The 19924-nt window shown below is 38.5% G+C and overlaps 2 protein-coding genes and 1 pseudogene across 2 annotated transcripts; 2 read left to right on the top strand and 1 right to left on the bottom strand.

Annotated features, from left to right (window-relative positions):
• The first annotated feature begins 2807 nt into the window (after positions 1–2807).
• Positions 2808–4560, top strand: LOC148734865 (uncharacterized; annotated as a pseudogene).
• Positions 4561–6040: 1480 nt separating this feature from the next.
• Positions 6041–6941, bottom strand: LOC111343126 (uncharacterized). The gene has a single exon (XM_022950289.2). It carries the CDS (start codon positions 6939–6941, stop codon positions 6351–6353), a length of 591 nt encoding a protein of 196 aa, XP_022806024.2. The 3' UTR covers positions 6041–6350.
• On the top strand, positions 6928–19900 carry LOC111342919 (large ribosomal subunit protein eL14). Its single transcript, XM_088752059.1, has 4 exons — positions 6928–6975; positions 14615–14716; positions 17617–17865; positions 19803–19900. The coding sequence occupies exons 1-4, from the start codon at positions 6943–6945 to the stop codon at positions 19857–19859; spliced, it is 441 nt and encodes a 146-aa protein (XP_088608185.1). The 5' UTR covers positions 6928–6942; the 3' UTR covers positions 19860–19900.
• Positions 19901–19924: the final 24 nt, after the last annotated feature.

Here is a 19924-nt window from a genome sequence, read left to right as displayed (position 1 = left end):
CCGCTGTACTAGAGGGAACGCGTTGCTGATATAGGCAAACTCGGCAAACACCCAGTTCGAACATAAAAATTTCTTCGTTTCTCCTCCCAAATACGCGAATGCAGATGAAAGAAGTTCGCAAAACATGTGGATCAAACCACAACCAGTAAATATAGCTTCCTCTTACCGTCATTACTTAACACAATTGAACTCATTTTTCTCATTTCTGTACCAAATTGTCAGTTATGTACGTCTGTTTTTTAGTTTTGCCACACAGATCAATAAAATAAGCAGAAGCCTTAAAAACAAGAGGTCTCAAACAAAGAACCGACAAATACAAAATCACTGTGTGGGTTACACTCAACATAAGCTGTGTCAACACTATGTGGTTAGTGTCAGCATTTTAAGAGGGGGTGTTTGTAGGATGGCAAACATTTTTTTTTCGTTTATAAAGGGTGTGGTCTACAGCTTTTGTTAGTTCTGAGATCAAGACCAACTCTAAGTGAGCCGGAGGCGGGATATTTGCACTTTGCGTGGTTGCTTTTAATAATAATAACGATAATAATAATAATAATAATAATAATAATAATACTAATAATAATAATAATAATGGCGGCGAGTAGTGGAGACGGGTTCTGGCGGCTCCGTTAGTAATCTTGTTTTTCGCAAAAGCAAGCCAAGTTTAGAGCGCTATTATACATCTGGACAAGTACGCATGCACTTTGGAAATTGTCAAACCGAACAGGGGAGATATTTGGTGTCTCTAAACGCAGGAAAATCAGTCAAAGTCTCAAACTTTACAATTTCAATAATGTTAACTGACAACAATATGGAAGATAACTTACAACAACCTCCACGCAAACAGAGGCTCAAGTGGACGGACGAAATGAATTCAACATTACTCGATTGCAAAAGGAAAGCCCAACAAATGGTTAAATCTAATGCGCCCGAAGTTATAGATGGAAATCGTAAGAAAGGTTACATGGGAGTGATGAAGGAACTCTGGGATCAACAAGGCTATGAACATCTCTCAATACCCAGAAACAATCTACGAAATCACGCTGCTCGATTAGAGAAATCGCTAGGCAACGCAATAAACAATATTATGGATAGGGTTGGAAAACGGCAGAGGAGCGTAATCGAAAGAAATTTTGCTGAAAAGAATGAAAGCATTGACAATATTTCGAATGATCAAAATGCTCATAAGCCTGAACAAGAAAAAAAATTGCATATCGACCAAGATACAACTCCACTGGGACCGACACAAAGACAACTAAGTGATGAGGCACGCGCGCAGATTGAAAAGTCGTCGCAAATGTTTGATCTAGTGCATATCGATCCAGGTAACTATGAAAACCGGGAAACCGACACCAGAACTAAAGAAAAACCAACGAAGAAAGACAGTGAAAACATCAACATCGCCTTGAATGAAATAATTAATCAACATAATGTATCACCGACTGAAGACCCATTTATTTATTTATGGATGGTTAATTGTGCACTTTGTTCAGCCACAGCCGCTTTTCTACCGCTAAAACGATGGAAAAGATCTACTGTACAAGGTGCACCGAGGAAACCAAACTCCGAAGGAAAAAAGAAAGAATTTTAGAGCAAAGCTAGAGACTTAAGAAAGAAAATAGCTATCGCCAAGGCGGAGTTAGAAAAGCTAAGAGAAAACAGAAAATTGACCAAGAAAGGGAAACGGAATAGTTCAATCCTGCTAGAAGAATGTAAAGTAATCTCATCGGCTGAACTCGTCAACTACATGGAAAAGAAAAAACCGCAGCTGAGAAAGTTAAAGGAAAAGTACCTTAGAGAAAAAAGAAACAACATGAAGCAAGATCACTAAACAACCAATTCAAGCAAGATGCAAGACAGGTTTATGCAAAGTTTACAGAGATGATGGATGAAAGACAAGATCGCCTTACATACCAAAGAGTTGGCAAAAACATTAATCCTGATAGCAACACTAACACCTTCGAGAATATCGAAGAAGCGAGCAGATTCTGGCAGAGCTTGTTGGAGACGAGAGGATCTGGTAACGAAAAAACTGAATGGCTGCTGGAAATGAAAGAGGCTATCGCTGAACAAGTACTAACTACCGTAGAACGAGAGTGGAATCTAGAAACCCCACTGGCCGTCAAGACTTTACTCAAGAAACGAAACTTCAGCGCACCTGGCCCAGACAGATTGGTTAACTTGTGGTGGAAATGCGCTAGTTCACTACATGAGGGGGTTACCCGTGCATTTGAATCCATCTCTAAATACAACGAAGACTTTCCACTATGGTTCTCGGAGGGTAAACACGCTTAATACCTAAACCAGAAGACTTTTCAAGTGAAAACCAAAGACCCATAACCTGTCTGAATAACATCTATAAGTGGTTTACCTCATGCCTCCAGACCCCGTTGGATAAACACCTGAGTGACTATAACCTTATGGAAGGCGAACAGAGGGGAGCGAAGTCTGGCTGTAGTGGAACGACTGACAACCTTATGATCGATAGGATGGTCACTCAGGACTGTCTTCGAGGTAAACGCAATTTAAGCATGACATGCGTTGATGTTCGGAAAGCGTATGATTCTGTTGATCATAACTGGTTGATTGAGATGATGGAAGTACATAGGGTACCCGCCTGGATTGGTAAAGTGATAAAACACCTGAGCGCAAGCTGGAATACCAAGATCGTAGCGACTACAAAGCAAGGAAGCGAAACGTCTACCATCATCAGATTTCACAAGGGACTGCCTCAGGGCGACGCCCTATTCTCAGAGCTTTTCAGACTGTGCCTTAACCCTGTTGCGTGGATATTGAATGCTACAGAGGGATACAGACTGTCTAAGCCTTTATCAACTCGAATAACACACTTACTTTATGTAGACGACCTGAAAGTGTTTGCTGCCTCTGAAACTAAACTAAATCAGGTACTTCGATCAACCTGCACTGCAATGCAAGATATGGGACTTCACTGGAACCCAAAAAAGTGTACCGTTATTCATGTGCGTAGAGGTAAACAAGTCCAAGATGCCAAAGACGTCAAACTCAACGAGACGTCAGTGGTCAAGAATCTCGAATCAGGATCCAACTACAAGTTTCTGGGGATTAAAGAATCAGTTATGCAAGACGAGAAGCAAGCACTCACAGAGGCAGCAAAGGTGTATTTCAGAAGACTATCCGTGATCTGGACGAGCCCACTATCTGAATTTAACCGCGTCCTTGCTACAAACCAGTTTGCACTTCCAGCACTCACATACCCCATATGGACCCAGCATTGGCCACTTGCTGAGTTGCGTGACATCGACAGACAAACAAGAAAGATCATCTGTGAAAATGGAGGGCGTCATCCACTTAGCTCCATAGCGGTGCTATATCTACCTAGGGAGAAAGGAGGACGAGGACTACGAGCCATTGAGCAAGAGTGTAAGCTGATCAAGATCAAAGCAGCAGTTAAACTCTATGAAAGTCTAGACCCCAAGATGAAATCTGTGCAACAGTTTGAAGAATGTGCTATGGTCAAGGGATTCTCCTCTCTTATCACTTACTCGAAGAAGTTTTCGCAAGAACTGGATACAACTCTGAACTTGAATACCACTGAAGCATCATGTAGCCCAACAGAAGAACCAGGGATAGCTACCAGAGATATGCACATCAAGAAGCATATAAAGAAAGTTGTAAATGAGAAACTTGTCAAAAAAGTCGAAGATCAACAGTGACAAGGAAGTCTTTTAAAAGCAAGATGGCAAGATGATCAACTGAACGTTGAAAATTGTTTTGCATGGCTCAATAAATGGCAATGTGCTCCTACCCACTGTATCGCAGGCATCATGGAACTGTACGAACAGCTCACACCAACAAAGGTCCAGATGGCCTACAAGACTGGAACAACGGACAAGAACGATGTCAAATGTAGAATGTGTGGCGAAGGTCCTGAGAGCATGGCACATGTACTTACTGGATGTCCATCATTAGCTCAGTCCAAGTACTTAGAAAAGCACAATTTTGCTTTGAAAGTGTTCTTCTTTGAGATGCTCAATGACCTAGAGCTCGCTGATAGTACTCCGCCATGGTTCTCAGATGTGAAGCCCAAACCTCTTTATAAGTCACCTGATGCTGAGGCATACTGGGATGTACCAGTATATGCTGATCATACATATGTACAATCTAATCGTGTGGATGCACGTTTCATCGACCACAAAAACAAGAAGGTACTTATTGTGGAAATGAGCTGCCCTTGGATCAACAATAGAGACAAGAAAGACAAAGAAAAGACCAAGAAGTATGGAGCACTTAGACTTGAGCTGACAAAACAACACCCAGGATACAAGATCTCACAAGTAAACGTCATTATAGCCCCAAACAGTTTCTTTCGAAACTATCAGCCTTTAGTCATTATAGACGTACTTGGAGGATGGTCTAAAGCTATGGAAACTGAAATGAAGGGCTTCTTTGGTACAAGATACAAAGAAATATTGCTGAGAATGCAGAAAGCTGTATTAAGTAGCACTCTGAACATTGCAAGAACATTTAAACTGGTTACAGCGTAAGAATTTTAATGACATTATGATTTGGTTTTTATGAACAGGATTTTATGAACATTTTAAGTTAAGGATATTTCAAGAACCGAACAGTAAATCATGAACATTTAAAAAAAAACATCTTAGTATTGGGCCAATTGACATTTTTATCGTTTTATATTGATCATTTATATTTAAATAGTATTAGATATTATTATAGTTAACAGTCCTGTCATGCAGATAGGCTACGAATTTTCGCCCTATCTTGCTTAGCTCACTAGTATCCAAACGTGTATACTGCATAATAATAATAATAATAATAATAATAATAATAATAAGGTACGGGTTAAGTCAAATCAGGTTAAAAAGCTTTCAATCAAGGTAATTGTCAACCTCGTTATCGGTGGTTAGAGGTGGGAGCTTGGTAAGGCACGAGTTTGCACTGACGTGGCAGACCATTTGGACTGTGCCCATTCCATCGTCAACACTCGCTGCATTATCGATCATAATATTAGGCAAGACGACATGCTAAATTTTAGATTGTGGTCTCCTCACCAGACGTTTCGGCAAAATTATTTTGAGACGTTGGTCTCACTAGACGTTTCCATCGTACCAATCCAAATATCAAGAATTCAAGAGAGGCCTTCTCTCCGGGTGGAATTTAGACTCAAATTGATGCAGATATTACCTCCTTGAAACATGATATTTTGCAGGACGACGTGATAAGCTTTTGGATCGCGGTCTGACCACAGCTTTTGATCGAATTACTGTGAACTATAGCCCAATCGACAGACATTTGAGCCAGTTTAACTTTTAAAGTTGCAATTACATTGTCAGGCATAATAGTTATCGGGACGAAATGTTTAATTTCAGATTGCGTTGTAGTAACTTTTTCGAGCGAAGTAACCGAATATCAAGAATTCAGGAAATAGGCAGTTTTTTTCTTCTGACCATATGCACGTGGTTGAGTAAGTCAAGGCGACGCTTTTATTACTGACCTTCACTTAGCGGCAAAATAAGTGGAAGAAAGCGGTCGACATGACAAACTACATCAAAACATTGATGGTTATTCTGGTAATGGCGCTAAAACTAATATAGCATGCAGAAAAGGCTTAGAATTTTTCGCATTTCTACTTCTGTCCTCTAGACTAGTAAACGTAAAGTTACTTAAAAATGACCCGAAAAATGACTGCATTTCAGCCTATCTATAAAACTAAGAATCAGAAATGAATGCTTCAGAGTTTGGAGGCGGTTGTTAAAGCAAACAATTCTCAAGATACTTAAGAAATTATCAAGCGCAATCATACTAACTTACTAGTAGACCTTAATAAATGGGTTGGTGCAAAGTTCAACTTGTGTAAGATTAGTGATTGAGGAATAAATTAAGTTGTCAATACTGCATAGTATCTGTACTAATTGGAGAAAAAAACAAAATACGTGTAAACGAAAATTAAAGGTTCTATATATTAAATTGGATGTTTGAATTCCTCGCAGCATGCGTCGCTCACGATTTTGTTGACGCTCGTTAAAAACACAAACAGGCTACCTTCCTGAATACAATCTTTAATTTATACTATAACCGGCTATATCCTTGTGTTAAACATCAGAAATTCCTCAGTTCAAATCTTATTTGATATCTAAGGCTAACAGAACCTTCCTTCGTCATGCAGGGTCCAGTTTATCTTTTAGAGAAAAGTTTAAGAATTCTATGCTGAGACCTTCATATTCTTAACAATCTTGCCGGCATAAAATCAAGAAACAATATCCGCGCGGATATATTGAATTCCACGTAAGTGTATAGGTAAACCAAACCAGACTCTTTTAGAAGAGTGACGCCTCGTACAGCTTAAAAGTTAATTAGGTAACTTTTTGCTCTGCGAATGTCAGCATTTCTTCTTGCGTGTCTAAAACTTCGCTGGTTTCCCCTGCTGAGTGTAAGAATGCGTCATGTGTCTCCTCGAATGAACCAAATTCATCTTTTCTACTTCGCTGAAGAAATCCGCACAATGAAGTTTTTCTCGTGGAATTTTTCCAGCAGGGTTGGTTTAGTTGTTGTGGAGAAGCTTGTAAAACGAGTTCAAAATATTTTCCCTCAACGGCTCCGTCTGTTAAAATCCCTTTGATGACAGTTCGCCCTTCTCTCATAACAACGTATCCGTGAAAAGGCTCGGTAACTCTGTTGCCCATATGTTGCACAATTTTGCACCTGTTAGAGCCAAAAAAGGGAATTTTACCCTGTTTTCTTGTATCCACAATCCAGTATCTTGTTGCAGAAGAAGGTTGAGATTCGCATGGAACCAGGAGAAGTTTTAGCGGGGCAGAGCTCTGCAAGTCTAAACATGCGCCCATTGTTTCATTCAAATGGTCAGAGTGCTTTGTTTTTCTTTGCTTTCTTTTCCGGCGCTTTTGACAACTTGTATCTGTGAGCGCGCAGAATAAGCGTTTCATAATGCCACCTGAATCCCGACAAGCTGTTCACACGGTAAGTGTGTATTGCCAGAAGTTGTTCCGGTACATTGTATCGCTAGCGTGGGTCAGTCCCTGTTGATCAGATCAGATGGAGACCTCGATTAGAAACTTTTAGTTTGGAGATGTTTTCGAGCTTCGATATTGAATAATTGTAGCTCAATTATAGTCAATTCTGTAGGCAGAATATTAGCTTTTGCCGAGAGGCCCGAAAGCGAATAGCGCCAGATTAAATTGCCCGTTTAATCCTCTTGACAGGAATCGATTTTTGCAGGTCCGAAGTGATATTGGTTTTAATACACCGAAAACAGTTAATGTTTTAAGAATAAAAACATTTGCATTTTAACAAAAAAAAATGTCAGCATGGAGCGACGAAAACATATGCAGGGCTCGTGGGTCTCGCTAAGTTTCTAAAGTTATTAATACGTATTTCCCTGAGACGGAAAAAAAGAGAACAAATCAATGTTTTTCTGATCTGAGACCTTCTGTGAAACGCAGCGCTCTCCTCCGTGAATTTTTTATAACCGCTGTGAAACAGGCGGGCTGTGGCATTAGAAGTGTTTACATCCAATCTGTTCCTATCACACCAATATCAATTCTGGCGGCTCGATTTCGGCGTAAAAAATTTAAGAAGCTTACGGTTCGATGTTGCTGACATAGCTTCGTTCCGACAGATTCATATTGAATCTCAAGTGAATAAACAGCGGCGATAAATATATCGAGAATTTATTCCGAAAAACACCTCACCTGGGTACTTCTCTGCGTGTATCAGTCTCCCTTCACAAAACTTGCCAGAGGGATGAGAAAAAAATCGATTTCTCCCCCATGTTTTCCCTCAACGTGAAAAATTTAGCAGACGCAAAGACAAAGCCTCGCGAATTTAAACGCACACTTCTCGACACCACAAAGTAAGCTGAAACATCTGTCATCCAAATTTGCCACTCGCTGCACATTTCTGATGCAAATGAAGTTTTAAGAGACTGTGGACCGGAACTCTAGTGATGTTGTAAAAACAATTGTCTAGTTATTTTTCAAGTATAATCAGCAATACAAGAGGCACGTGTCAGTAAAATTTCATGATCGCTTTTATCTAAATGTAGTAAATGACAACGTTCTTGGCAGCAATTAAAAGGGAAACTTTATCCTTTCCGGTAACGATGCAATTTTGTCTTAAAACATATTTCAAACAGCTTTAGCTTTGACAACTTCATAAAAGAAAACCGATTAATGAAAGTAAATAGTTTCTGCGGCAAGTGCAAAACTATTAGCGCTTAAAATTTGTGCCCAAGAATAAAGGAGAGCGAAGATTAATGCTTCATTTTTGGCAGATGAAGATTTTTTTGTTCTTAGGTCTTTCTTTTTTTGAGATCATGTCTTATTCCTTGAGTACAATGAAATTATGCGAGGTTTTTTTCCCACAGTTTTTTTTTTTTTCATGCTACGCAAAAATATTTTTTGAACAAAGAATGAAAAATTTACGAAATAACCGCTAAACTTGAGATCTTAGCTTCAATATGAAGTTGCATAAAGAAGAACTCACACAGTTATTTTCTTGCAGCGTGGATAGGAAACTAAATCTTGAACTTGGGGGCAAACCGGAGTAGAAAATTTACCTCTAATAATGCTGATATCCCAATTTTCGTTTGCGCTTTCATTAAGATATTCTGCTTATTCTGTTTAGCTATTGAAGCTTCTGAGTTAAATAGCCGTCTTTTCCGTTTCCTTTCCGTATAAGTCGAGGTCATGCAAAGGCATAGATGCTCTTTTAGGATGTTGTTCTTTCTCTCTCTCTTAAAGTATCATTCGTTCGAATAACGCTTAATTACTTATGCTTTTAAGAAGCCTGCCACCTAGACCATCTCTTCGATTAGAAAATCAAGTTTTTAATGAGTGCAGTGTGGTTGGTGCACTACTACTGGAACACTTTCGTATACAGTGCGTGCTAGCTATAGAGTCCGATAAGAAACACAATGATTTAGATGCTGGCAGTTGCAAAATGCTTCAGGGATGTAACTTGAACTCGAGATCAGCGCTAAATGACGCAAAACGAAGCTGAGTTGCTTCCCCTCCGACCTTTTTTATTCATATGATGATTTATTTTTACTGCCATTTCATGAAAATCCCCGATCAAAGATCAGGTTTCAACGTGACGAGTGATAGTGAAAACGCGACCAATCTACTCTTTCGTTGGTTGCTTTAATTAATCTCATCACAACCAGGAAGGAAATTAAAAAATATATATTCCGAAAAAAAAAAAATCAGAACCCTCAAATAGACGTCTTTAGCTAACAAACGAATATTTCAAAGTTATTTTATGAGCATACATCGAAGGCAGTCGTCCCAAATGGAACCTTCATCTCTCAGATTTTTCGCTAAAGATTTCTATGGAATGAGCAAGATATCTTAATCCTTCTTAAAATGAAAAGAAGGGGAAAACAAGCCTCGTGCGTGTGTTTCTACCGAATTTCAACAGCACTCATGACTGGAACGTGCAACACACTTTTCCGGCCTGGCAAACGTTATAGCGAAAGCTCCGGAAACCTCGAACACGGAGGCCCATATCTAAAACACAAATTTAGAAACCTTCTGATCTACCAAAACAAGTCTACTTCATTTGAATCAAACGAGCTCTGTGAGCTTATCCGGCATCTGCCAAACCAGTCAAATCCGGCTAAAGTAGAGGCTAAAATATCCATCATCAAGATTTAATTTGTAACTATTTGTAGAGAAAAACGAAACTGTGAGAATTAGGAAGCTGCCGATCAGGACTCTGATTTGAACGTACACTTTTAGAAATCTTCCCTTTGCTTTGTTGTCTGACGTTAGATATCGATTTTCTTCAGTGAAACCAAAATCCTACTCTGTATTATCGGTTTATCTCGATAGATTTCTTTTGTGTCCTTACATAGAATCTCTATTGTAACTCAGAAGTTTGATAAGTGTTAATAACAGCTAGATACGGAAATACTGAACGATCCGAGACATAGAAAGAGGTTTTAATTTATGGAGTCTTACCGATCGCATTGTCTCCCGCTCGATAAATATTCTCCATGTTGTTTTAAGTGAGTGGCTGTCTCTCTTGTGTGCGTGCTTATTCCCAAAGCATACAGAAAAACCTGTCAGTTGTTTTTAAATTTGATTGGCCCCCTCGTGATTTATAAAAGCCTCGTCTTAATTCCTCAGAAATCCTCTTCAGTTGAGTTCATGTGACGCTTTGAACTTTCCTTTCAGAGAATTTATAAATAAAGAGAATGAGTCATTATGCAGATCACACGATACATGGAAATACGACAGAAAAGAAATTTAATTCTTTTCGGAACAGGTGTGTGCGAAGTAATTTCCACAGCTGTCAGAAAGATTTTACAGAATCAAGCCGCACTTAAGTAAAAAGTTGCTCTTTCGAGACGACTTTTCGTGGTTAAATTTCACCCAAAAAGCTTTTGAACGCTCGAAGCCTACCATAGATCTCAAGAAGTTATGCGGAATTCTTAAGAACCGGAAAATTGTTGAATAACACTCACTACTCTTGTGATTTCTGCCAGCTTTGCGGTTTACTGTCTTGTCCGGAGCCGATCATCTGAAAGCTCCAGATGACATTTTTTTTTTTAATTGCACACGGTTATCAACTATTATCTCTGATCTTAAGCCGGAAAAAGATAAAAATGTATATATTATATGACACGGATGCGGTGTCGCTTTAGGGGCCGACCATTTTACTCTTGAGGAAGGGGGGGGGGGTGGGTGATTTTGAAAAAAAATTTTCCTTCAAGCGCTTGTTGGAAGAAAAAAATTGCATGCAGCCCAAATGTAACAGAAGAAAAAGGGCATTTAGAACGGATAAAATATCCTGCACAGCAGATTGCTAGAAAAAAAATTATTGATGACCAGAAATCACCCACCCCACCCTCTCAAAAGTTAAATGGTCGGGCCCCTTGACGAGAATTCTAGCTGCTATGCATTTTATTTCGACTTATACGAAGCGTTTGTCATTGAAACTCTTATTTGCATCATCTAGACATCAATTCCCTTTTCTGTCTGCCATTCGTTTCGCGCAATGTTAGTTCTGAGTCAAGTAACATTCATTTGTTGATATTTTCCTTCATTCTCACCTCCTCTCTGCTTGACAATGTATTGATATTGTGTGTAGAATTTACTTATTGGTCGCTTTTAGGGGGTGACCGGTAAAAGAATCAAAGAAACAACACCACTGTTCTAGCACTTTGAAAAAGTCAGCTTAAATTTCTTATAGCCGATTTATCACTTGGTTTGTATTCGTGTTTATCTACCTCTTTCTTAGTCATTATCTTTCTTTTCGGGCTTACTTTCAAATTTCAGTGTTCCTCACAAACTATTATTTTGTGCTTTCCCTCTCGTGTAAAGCAACTTTGCACCTCATCGAAAAGAACTCAATAAATCGCTGAGCAAAGTTCTTTGACCTCTTCGCTGTTATGTGGCACTGACAAGTTAAATATCTTGCTTTGTCCTCTAAGTCCTGAAAAAAGCCCATTGATTAAGGAATACGTCAGGGTGATTGATGTATTTTTTCTCGAGGAGACAAATTATTGATTTCATGGAAAGGTTCCTGTAGAGATCATGAGAAAAACTACCTGTACTGAAAGGTGAAATGTTTATGAGCAGAGCTAACGGTGCCGTCTTCAACATGCATTCCCTAGAAATATACAGTGTCTTTGATTTATAAGAAAGAATAAACTCACTTGGGGGGAGATCCAGTTTGAAACAGTTAATTTTGCTGGAGAAAGTTCCTAGCTCTTTCGACGCTGGGTCGTGTCTGATTGTTATTTTTGTTCCTTCCTTATTTCAAACAACACTTCCGAACACTTCAATCGCTCTAATATCCGTGTGCAACATTCTCGATCGACCTTATTGTTGTTATTAATCTCGGCTTAAACAAACAAAGAGGATTGTAAGAAGTCCTGTTACAAGCCAAAACCACATCGCGCTAGGTAACGCATTTAACGCGCTTTAGCTTGTCGTAAATCGAGTTGTTATTGCGTATACGTCGATTCTAGGGGATAGTGTTGGCACGCAAACTGTTCTCTGCAAGGAGGAGGGCAGCGGATATAACGAACTTCACCAGAATGCTCAGCGTGACGGGGCACAGTTTTCGGCGAGGGTTTCGCGAGCGATGGTATAGTAGACAACTTGGCAACTCTGGAGTGTTCGTATTGTTTGGAAACAATCGACTACCTTGGTGATTTCCACATAACTTAAGACGAGGAAGAACAGTTAATCTGAAAAGTAGCGTGACCCCAATGGGAAAATATATATTTTAAGCTTATAAACACGTATTTAACGCCTTTTGTTCTGTTTTTAACGACAGTGGTTAGTGGAAAAGATCAGGGGTTTGTTGCAATTATCTTCATTTGTTGCTCCGATGCAAATCCCTCTACCTTCTCTAACTCATAACAACAACAAATACCGTGACTTCAGTTGAGAAATGTATTTTTAAGCGCGTAAACATGATCAAATCGTATTTAATGTCCTTTGTTCGATTTCAACTGGAGGGGGTCTTCAAACAGAGGGTTGCATTTCAACTAAGGTCTTTGTCGCTGTGATACAAATCCGTCTCCTCTGTCTGTTTACTAGCAACTAAAATTATCGTGTTAGAAGAAAGCAAAAAAAAAAAGATCGTTCAAATCATAATCGCATTAAATTTTCATTAATCCGCTCATAGGAGGAAATATTCCGTCCTATGTTTGTTTTATTTCGAGCCCCAGACGTAGAGCTTGTACGATAAACCAGTTCATTTTTTTTTTTTTGTTTGAGTCCCACGCAAACGAGACCGGTTAGGTAACGAATGCTCTGCATACCTTTGCCTTTAAAACGGGGTGATCTGACACGATACCAAAACGTGGGTTATCGGTACCACTGAGTTTATGGACCACCAGGAGAGACAGCTCAAGATCAAGACGCTGTCTAACAGTCGTTAACCTACTGCCAGAATCATGCGATGAAAGAGGAATGAAGGTTGTAATTTTAGATTCGATAAACGAATAAAAATAGACATTTTCTCAAGTTGTGTCGATGGCGAAGTGAGCACTAAGAGAGTTCTCGTAAGGGAAACCTCTGAATAATTCTGTGGCAGGCTTCTTGGTAACGCTGAAATAATTTCACAGATGTTGTGGACAACTTGAAAGTTCTCTAAAGATCAGCTATTTTAACATTGCTATTGGTTTTAATTTTATAGTTATTCTTTCATGATATTTTGAAACCCAGGATTTGATGAAATTTACTCGTGACGAGCAACACAAAATTAGTTCTTCAGCGTTATTGATGAATTTTTTCGCTTTCCCTGCGTATACTGACCAATATATAAAATCCTCCCAGTTTTGCACTCTTGTGACTGAATTTCTGGCCCACACATCATGTTATCTTCGCGTGAACTGTTAGAACTGGAATGGGAACTATGCATATTAATATCAAAAACTAATAAAGTATCTATATCCCTCTCTTTTAAGAGGAATTTGCGTAGAACAATCTTAAAATGTAAGCGAAACAACTGTCTTCTGAGATTTTGGAAAATAGGAAAAAAAGAAAAATTCTGCAAACCTTCCATACCAGTTTCCGGCCACCGCGCCTTTACTCGAAATAAAGTTCTCAAAAATCGTCTTCACTCCAGCCTTGAGCCATAAATCTCATAAATTCGATCTGCGGCCGGTCAATCTAATTTGAGCTTATTCATGGGGTGGTCACACTATATACGGCGACCTTAAGTGCCTGCTGCTCACATTCAAAGACCGGAAGTTCCGGTCGGAAAATTAAATTTTTAAATTTTTCACATCACTCGATTTGGACGGTTCAGTGGATTAATGGGTTTCTGGCAGGAGCCCATTACTCCAGTTTCTGTGCCAGAATGTAAAGCGTGATTCTCCGTTGAGTTTGAGTGATACAGTTTTTGCATTCCTTTCGATCATTTGAGCCAATTTTAGTCACGAAATGTGCACCTCTGGAATTTTTCATCCAGTGGTTCGTTTGACCACCATTTGACTTCAGGCTATTTTGTTTCCACCTGCTAAGAATAGAGCATTGGAGAAAGGTTACTGTTTCCTTACTCGGAACTGGTCAGCTTCGACGACAACATCAAACCGTATAATATTAATCCAAGCTTTAATAATTATTCGATCTAAAAGAAATGCATCAGAAAAACGCAAATTAAGTCTTAATCTCATAGCAAAATTCAAAAACGTGATTGGAAACTTACTTCTGTGGCGGGTCGTAAAAACAGGATACTTTCTTCGGGTTAGCAGATTCAGGCAAGCGACCAGATCATGAAAAACGACTTAATGATTCTTTTGAAACTGTTTAAACATGATAAACTAACACTTTTAGATCACTGTACGGAATTAACGTAAATCACGAGTCTTGTATTTAAATTTATCTGTCATCAAAGGCAACGCTTATATGCTAAACGAAATACTTGCGCCGCCAATTGTACCAGTCAGCGGTTGACTAATATTATACCCGTAACGCATTGCGCGCCTCTGTATATCCGGGACCTTGACATAAATTCGTCCTTTCCCGCAGATACTCTAAAGATGGTGAGTCCACGTGTGAAACATTGAGAAGTATTCGGCAAAATAAGTAAACTTAGATGTGTCATTTTGTGCTAATTTTTTGTGGAAAAAATCCCTCAGGTGTACAAGCGTTTGGTGGAGATTGGCCGTGTGGCTCTTATTAACTCTGGACCCGATGAAGGAAAACTTTGTGTCATAGTTGATGTGGTGGATCAGAATCGAGTAAGTGTTGTGAGGGATTATTTCTCCAGTTTATATGAACCATCTGAAGTTATTGTCTTGTCAATAATTCGCTAGAAATGCTCATATCAATATTATCGACTAATCAAGCACTATTTAAAGTTACAAGTGGGATTTGATTCCGTTTGCAGTTGAGTATTTGAAGAGTTCGATTTCACTCATTCCTGAAGAAATCAACGTTTTTCTTTTATATGTACTTTGCGTGGTTAACGTTCGAGTCGATTTGTGTCGAATCCAAGTTAGTGGCCTTTCTCTGGTCTAGGATGGTTTGTAAAATGTTTATTTTTAAACAATAACAATGATTTCGATGTTTGATGAAATCAGCTGTTCATGTACTTTGTTGATGCCTTTCGCTGTTGCATAGATTTCCTGGTGTATTGTAGTGAAATTTATTTTGTACTACTTTTACTTTCCTCAAAAGACTGGCACTACATTTCAAATAAGTTTTTTTCAAGGTAACTGGCTTGGTATGCAAAGCTGTTTAATTTGTAGAACTTTCTCCTGTGGCATCTTAACTTAATTATTTTGTTACTCCCTCGATTCCAATTTCAGCTGTTTATTTTTTGTGGTTTTCAGCAAATTCTTTCATTAAATCTGATATTTTTTAAATCATAGAATGTGTTACCGTAGTTACTTGACTATAAGCCGACCTTGGCTATAAGCCGAGACCCTAAACTTGTGAGACATGATAGTCGGTGAAAGCTTTACGAAGAAAATCAGAATAATATAGGCTATAAGCCGAGACCACATTCAGAGAATTCTATTCTCGAAGAAACTGAAATGATCGCAAAATTTTTGAAACTGAAAAGAGTTTCAGTGCAGTATTGCCATCGAAAACACATTCTGAGATAACCAGAGTGTACAGTCATCAGTGAGTCGCTAGAGGAAAGATCAAGAGAATCGCGTTAATGGGGAGTTCGAGATGACAGCAAAATGCACAACGATGGGCCATTACACTCAGAAATATCCGCGGTTGAACGAGAGAGAACTTGATTAGCTTACAGAGCAGAGAAGCCAAGATTAGTTTTCTTTTTATGTGATCGCAAATTTCAACACCATAACATGTGATGATCGACGAGTTTGTTTACCAATCGTGGGAATGGGCAATTCTGATTGGTCGGTTTTGAAATTTTTAAAACACTTTCGCAAGCTCTTTATACTTGTTCAAAATAATTTGAATATATCAACAAAGTTGAAATGGTAAATTGGCCACCGTTGCGATTATAAAAGCTGACGTTCTGAGCGTTAGCCCTTCGTCGGAGCGAATAGGGGAATTGTGGGTTGTGTGTGCTTTTAAAGGCAGAAGAAGGAGCTACGTGATTGGTGGGAACATGGCAACGAGAAAAACACGAATACATTAGTGGAATGAAAAGCTTTCATTGATACCTGTGGGATTTAGACTGCCAATGACGAAGGGCTAACACTCGAAATGTCAGCTTTTATAATTGTAACAGTGGCCAATTCACCATTTCAAGTTTGTTGATATATTAAAATTATTTCGTTACCCCCACCGACGCAGCCCCAAACAGTTTCTTTAGAAACTATCAGCCTTTATTTACTTGTTCAAAACCTGCAGAATCTCTGATACTCTAGACGGCTCGGAAGATGAACCAACCTACTCGGAATAAACGGCAGAACTAGCAGATGAGGAGGAGATGGACGACGAATTCCACGCTGACACTAACGACGAACAATAAGCCGTATTTACTACGTGCCGAAAACAACAGACTGCTCCTTTGGAAGCAACCACACATTTAAAGTCAATGACCAACTTAAACTTGTTTTGTTATTTACTTCTGCAGGCAATATCTCAGCTTATAGATGAATATATCTATGTTTCCTTTGAATTAGCTGTTTCAAAAAAATTGTGTTTCGAAAAACACTCGGCTATAAGCCGAGAACCCTTCTCTGGCTCAAATTTTTGAGATTTTGGTGAAGTTTTGTGAAAAAATCACTTGGTTTATAGTCAAATAACTATGGTATATCAGGATGATAACCCTCAGTTGGTTACATGGTTGGTGTGATACCTCTCAAGGTTTTACCAACTCTAATAAATGTAGATGTAGACATTTTCTCTTTCTTCTCATCGTATATCCTTGTCAGTGATTGATAGTACAAGACAAGTTACAAACGGATCACTCCCTGAATATGTTTGTCTTATGAGACATTTTGTTGTGTAGTATCGACGAGTGTTTTTATGAGTTGTGCCATATTTTGACGAGCCCATAGGGCGAGCAAAAATACAAACAAAATGTTTAAGGTTTAATAAGAGATTTATTATCCAACGCTCCAAATTGTTATTTCAGTGCAGGCGAATTTCGCAGATATTTCTGGAGGACAAATATCGCACAATTATTTGTACTCGTCTTGCACATTATTTGTACTCTATGAAGCACATTTGGATAATAAAATATGATAGGAGAGAACTGAACTCATCTTGAGTTGTGATAGACATACATGCGCATACCAACGAAGACTTAAAGTGCTCTAAACAATGCGAACCCTTTACTCCCATGGGTGACTAACACAGAACTTCTCCTTTCAATATCAATACAATATTAAGCAGACAAGTAATGAGAATAAATAAGGCAGCATTTGTTGACCTGATACTAAATTCCCCAAACTAACATTATTAGAATTGTATGGTCAGTTAAGAGAATTATAAGTAAGATTGATGGAGTGAAGGGCTTCACATGTTTTCATTTCTTAAAGCTATCTACTCTAAATGCACCTTAATGTAAGTTTGTGCTAAAAAAAAACCACCCTAGGACTTGAGAAAGGTAGTAAGGGTTTTCCTTATCAATATAATGTTGAGTGAAATTGTCTTAGTTGTGGAAAACAAAATTTCATCAACAGAATTTTACTTAAATCTTTCTTGTCAGGCTCTGATTGATGGGCCCTGCAGCAATGTCTGTCGCAAAGCTCTTAATTTCAAGCACCTCTCCCTTACTGACTTCAAGATCAAAGTTGGACCCTCTGCTAAGAGTGGCCCAGTGAAGAAGGCCTTTGAGAAAGGAGAGATCCTTGAAAAATGGGAAAAGACAGCCTGGGCCAAGAAACTGGCCACAAAGAAGAAGCGAGCAACTCTCACTGACTTTGATCGCTTTAAGCTCAAGTTAGCCAAGCAGAGGGTAAGCCACCATCAAAATATGAATGATGTACCCCTCTTTTTTTTTTTTTTTTTTTTTTTTTTAATGAAAATGCCACCTTTAATAACAGGAAGGAGCAGAGTTACTGTTAAGCACCACACCCAATCAGAAGAGTGTGGTGTCTGTTTGGGAATTAACAAATAGATTCTATGTTGCCCTATGTCTGTTCAGCAATAGATCAAAGATGATGTTAAAATGTGATAAGAACAAGAAAGTTGCACACAAGGGGCAGCCTTGATGTCTTCTGTGATCTATTAGGGAGCAGAACCACAACATCATAGAACCTATATGATTTATATGATAACAGAGCAAAATGTTGTTAATGGTGATATTGTGTATGCGTCTGTCCCTCAAAAGGGTTTAAGTAGTAACCAAGCAAAATGTATGTCTATATTTATGTATTTGCAATATTTAGACAGACTGGCTCAGTTCAGCTCAAAGGTGGTTTAAATGAGGACTCCTATAAACAATGAAACTTGAATGATAATTGAAATGATGTGGCGTAACTGTTATCAGTGACTTCTTGAAATATGGTTGTTCACCATATTCTCCTTGGAATTTTAAACCTCCTGCTGATATACCCAGTGTTCCTGGGAGGTGCCAAAAAATATCAAACTTTGGCCTTTATGAAAAGCACCTGTAATAACTATTATAAATTGATGGTCATAACATCATTTTCTTTTGTCATTTATTTTGTGTCAGTAATTAAACCAAGACATATGCCACAAATCCAAAATTTATTCAACTAATTTTTCATAAAGGGTTAACCCTTTCTACCGTAACATCAGTATACGTATTCTTCATGCTGTTCCTCGTACAATCCCTAAGATACTGACAAGGAGAATTTGAATTACAATCAAGAGCTCCTTTAGTTGATGATCATTTCCTTTATTCTCGCGACCGTAAGCTGACTCCTGAGGGGTGACATTGTAAGGAGAAATTGCATATTGCAATCTTGTAGTCTTGTCCACAACACTATGTCATCAGGCCACGTGATTGGAAAATTTGGCTGCGCGATTCAAAGACCATTTTTAATAGCAAAAATTGCACAACTTTCAGGCGTTATAAAATCGCCAATTTTTTTCAAACACAGTTCAAACTTTCTGATAGCATCTTAAAAATGTTAAACTTTCAAAATATTAAAAAATTGATTTCGCTTCATATGCACTTTAAAGGGTTCATTTGTTGATATTTTTAGGTTTGGTTTCATCTCCTCATCAGTGGCTAGGATTTTTCTTTGCAACACATTTGTGACAAATGTTCTTGGTCTATAAATGTTTGTGGCTCTTTAAAACAAAGCCAACTTTTCTTTATTGTTAGTGATTGTTAGTTTTTTTTGTGACACCTCCCAAACTTAGAGAATTTGCATGCAGCTGTTAAGATAACTGAAAATAACCAAGGTGCATGTCTCGTGTACCTTCGGGGATGTGAAAATTTCCAATCTTAGAAATTTTTCTTCTAACCCTCTCTATATGTATGGACCCCCTGCTCGCAAAAGTAAGTGGAACAGTTATGTGAGGGCTCAAGGTTGATTATAAACTTTCATGGCTACCCTCCTTACTGTGTTGGGCTTTTTAAGGCTGTTGTACATGCTAACAAAGTGTTTCCTTAAGTAAGGGCTTATAAGGGGGGCTTATAAAGAAATAATCAACTTGTACTGATTCTGCTGTAGTTGAAGCTTAACGAGTTGTAAGTGAACTGACAGTGGAAACAGGTTTTCCTGGTATCCCTTCTATCAAAAACAATGTTGGAGTAGGGGTGCACTTATTCGAGAGGGGTGCTTGTTTTATATTATGGCCAAAGGGGTTGATGTTTTTTCAGGGAAGGGTGCCTTTTTGAGCGTGGTTGCTTATTCAAGGAAATACAGTGATCATGATTTTGAAGTAGTGTCTAATGATAGCTTTTGTTTTGCTTTATAGAAAAACAGAGTGCTTAAAGCTGAACTGAAGAAGTTGCGTAAAGAGGCGAAAGTGTAATCTTGCTTTTAAGATGAAATAAAAATTTTTGTTTGAGAGGATTGGTTCTTCAGTAGTTATTTCTA

Source organism: Stylophora pistillata, chromosome 3 (genome assembly GCF_964205215.1).
Source record: "Stylophora pistillata chromosome 3, jaStyPist1.2, whole genome shotgun sequence".
Lineage (NCBI taxonomy): Eukaryota > Metazoa > Cnidaria > Anthozoa > Scleractinia > Pocilloporidae > Stylophora > Stylophora pistillata.
The sequence above is the reverse complement of the archived record's forward strand: the minus strand, read 5'-3'. Positions and strand labels throughout refer to the sequence as shown.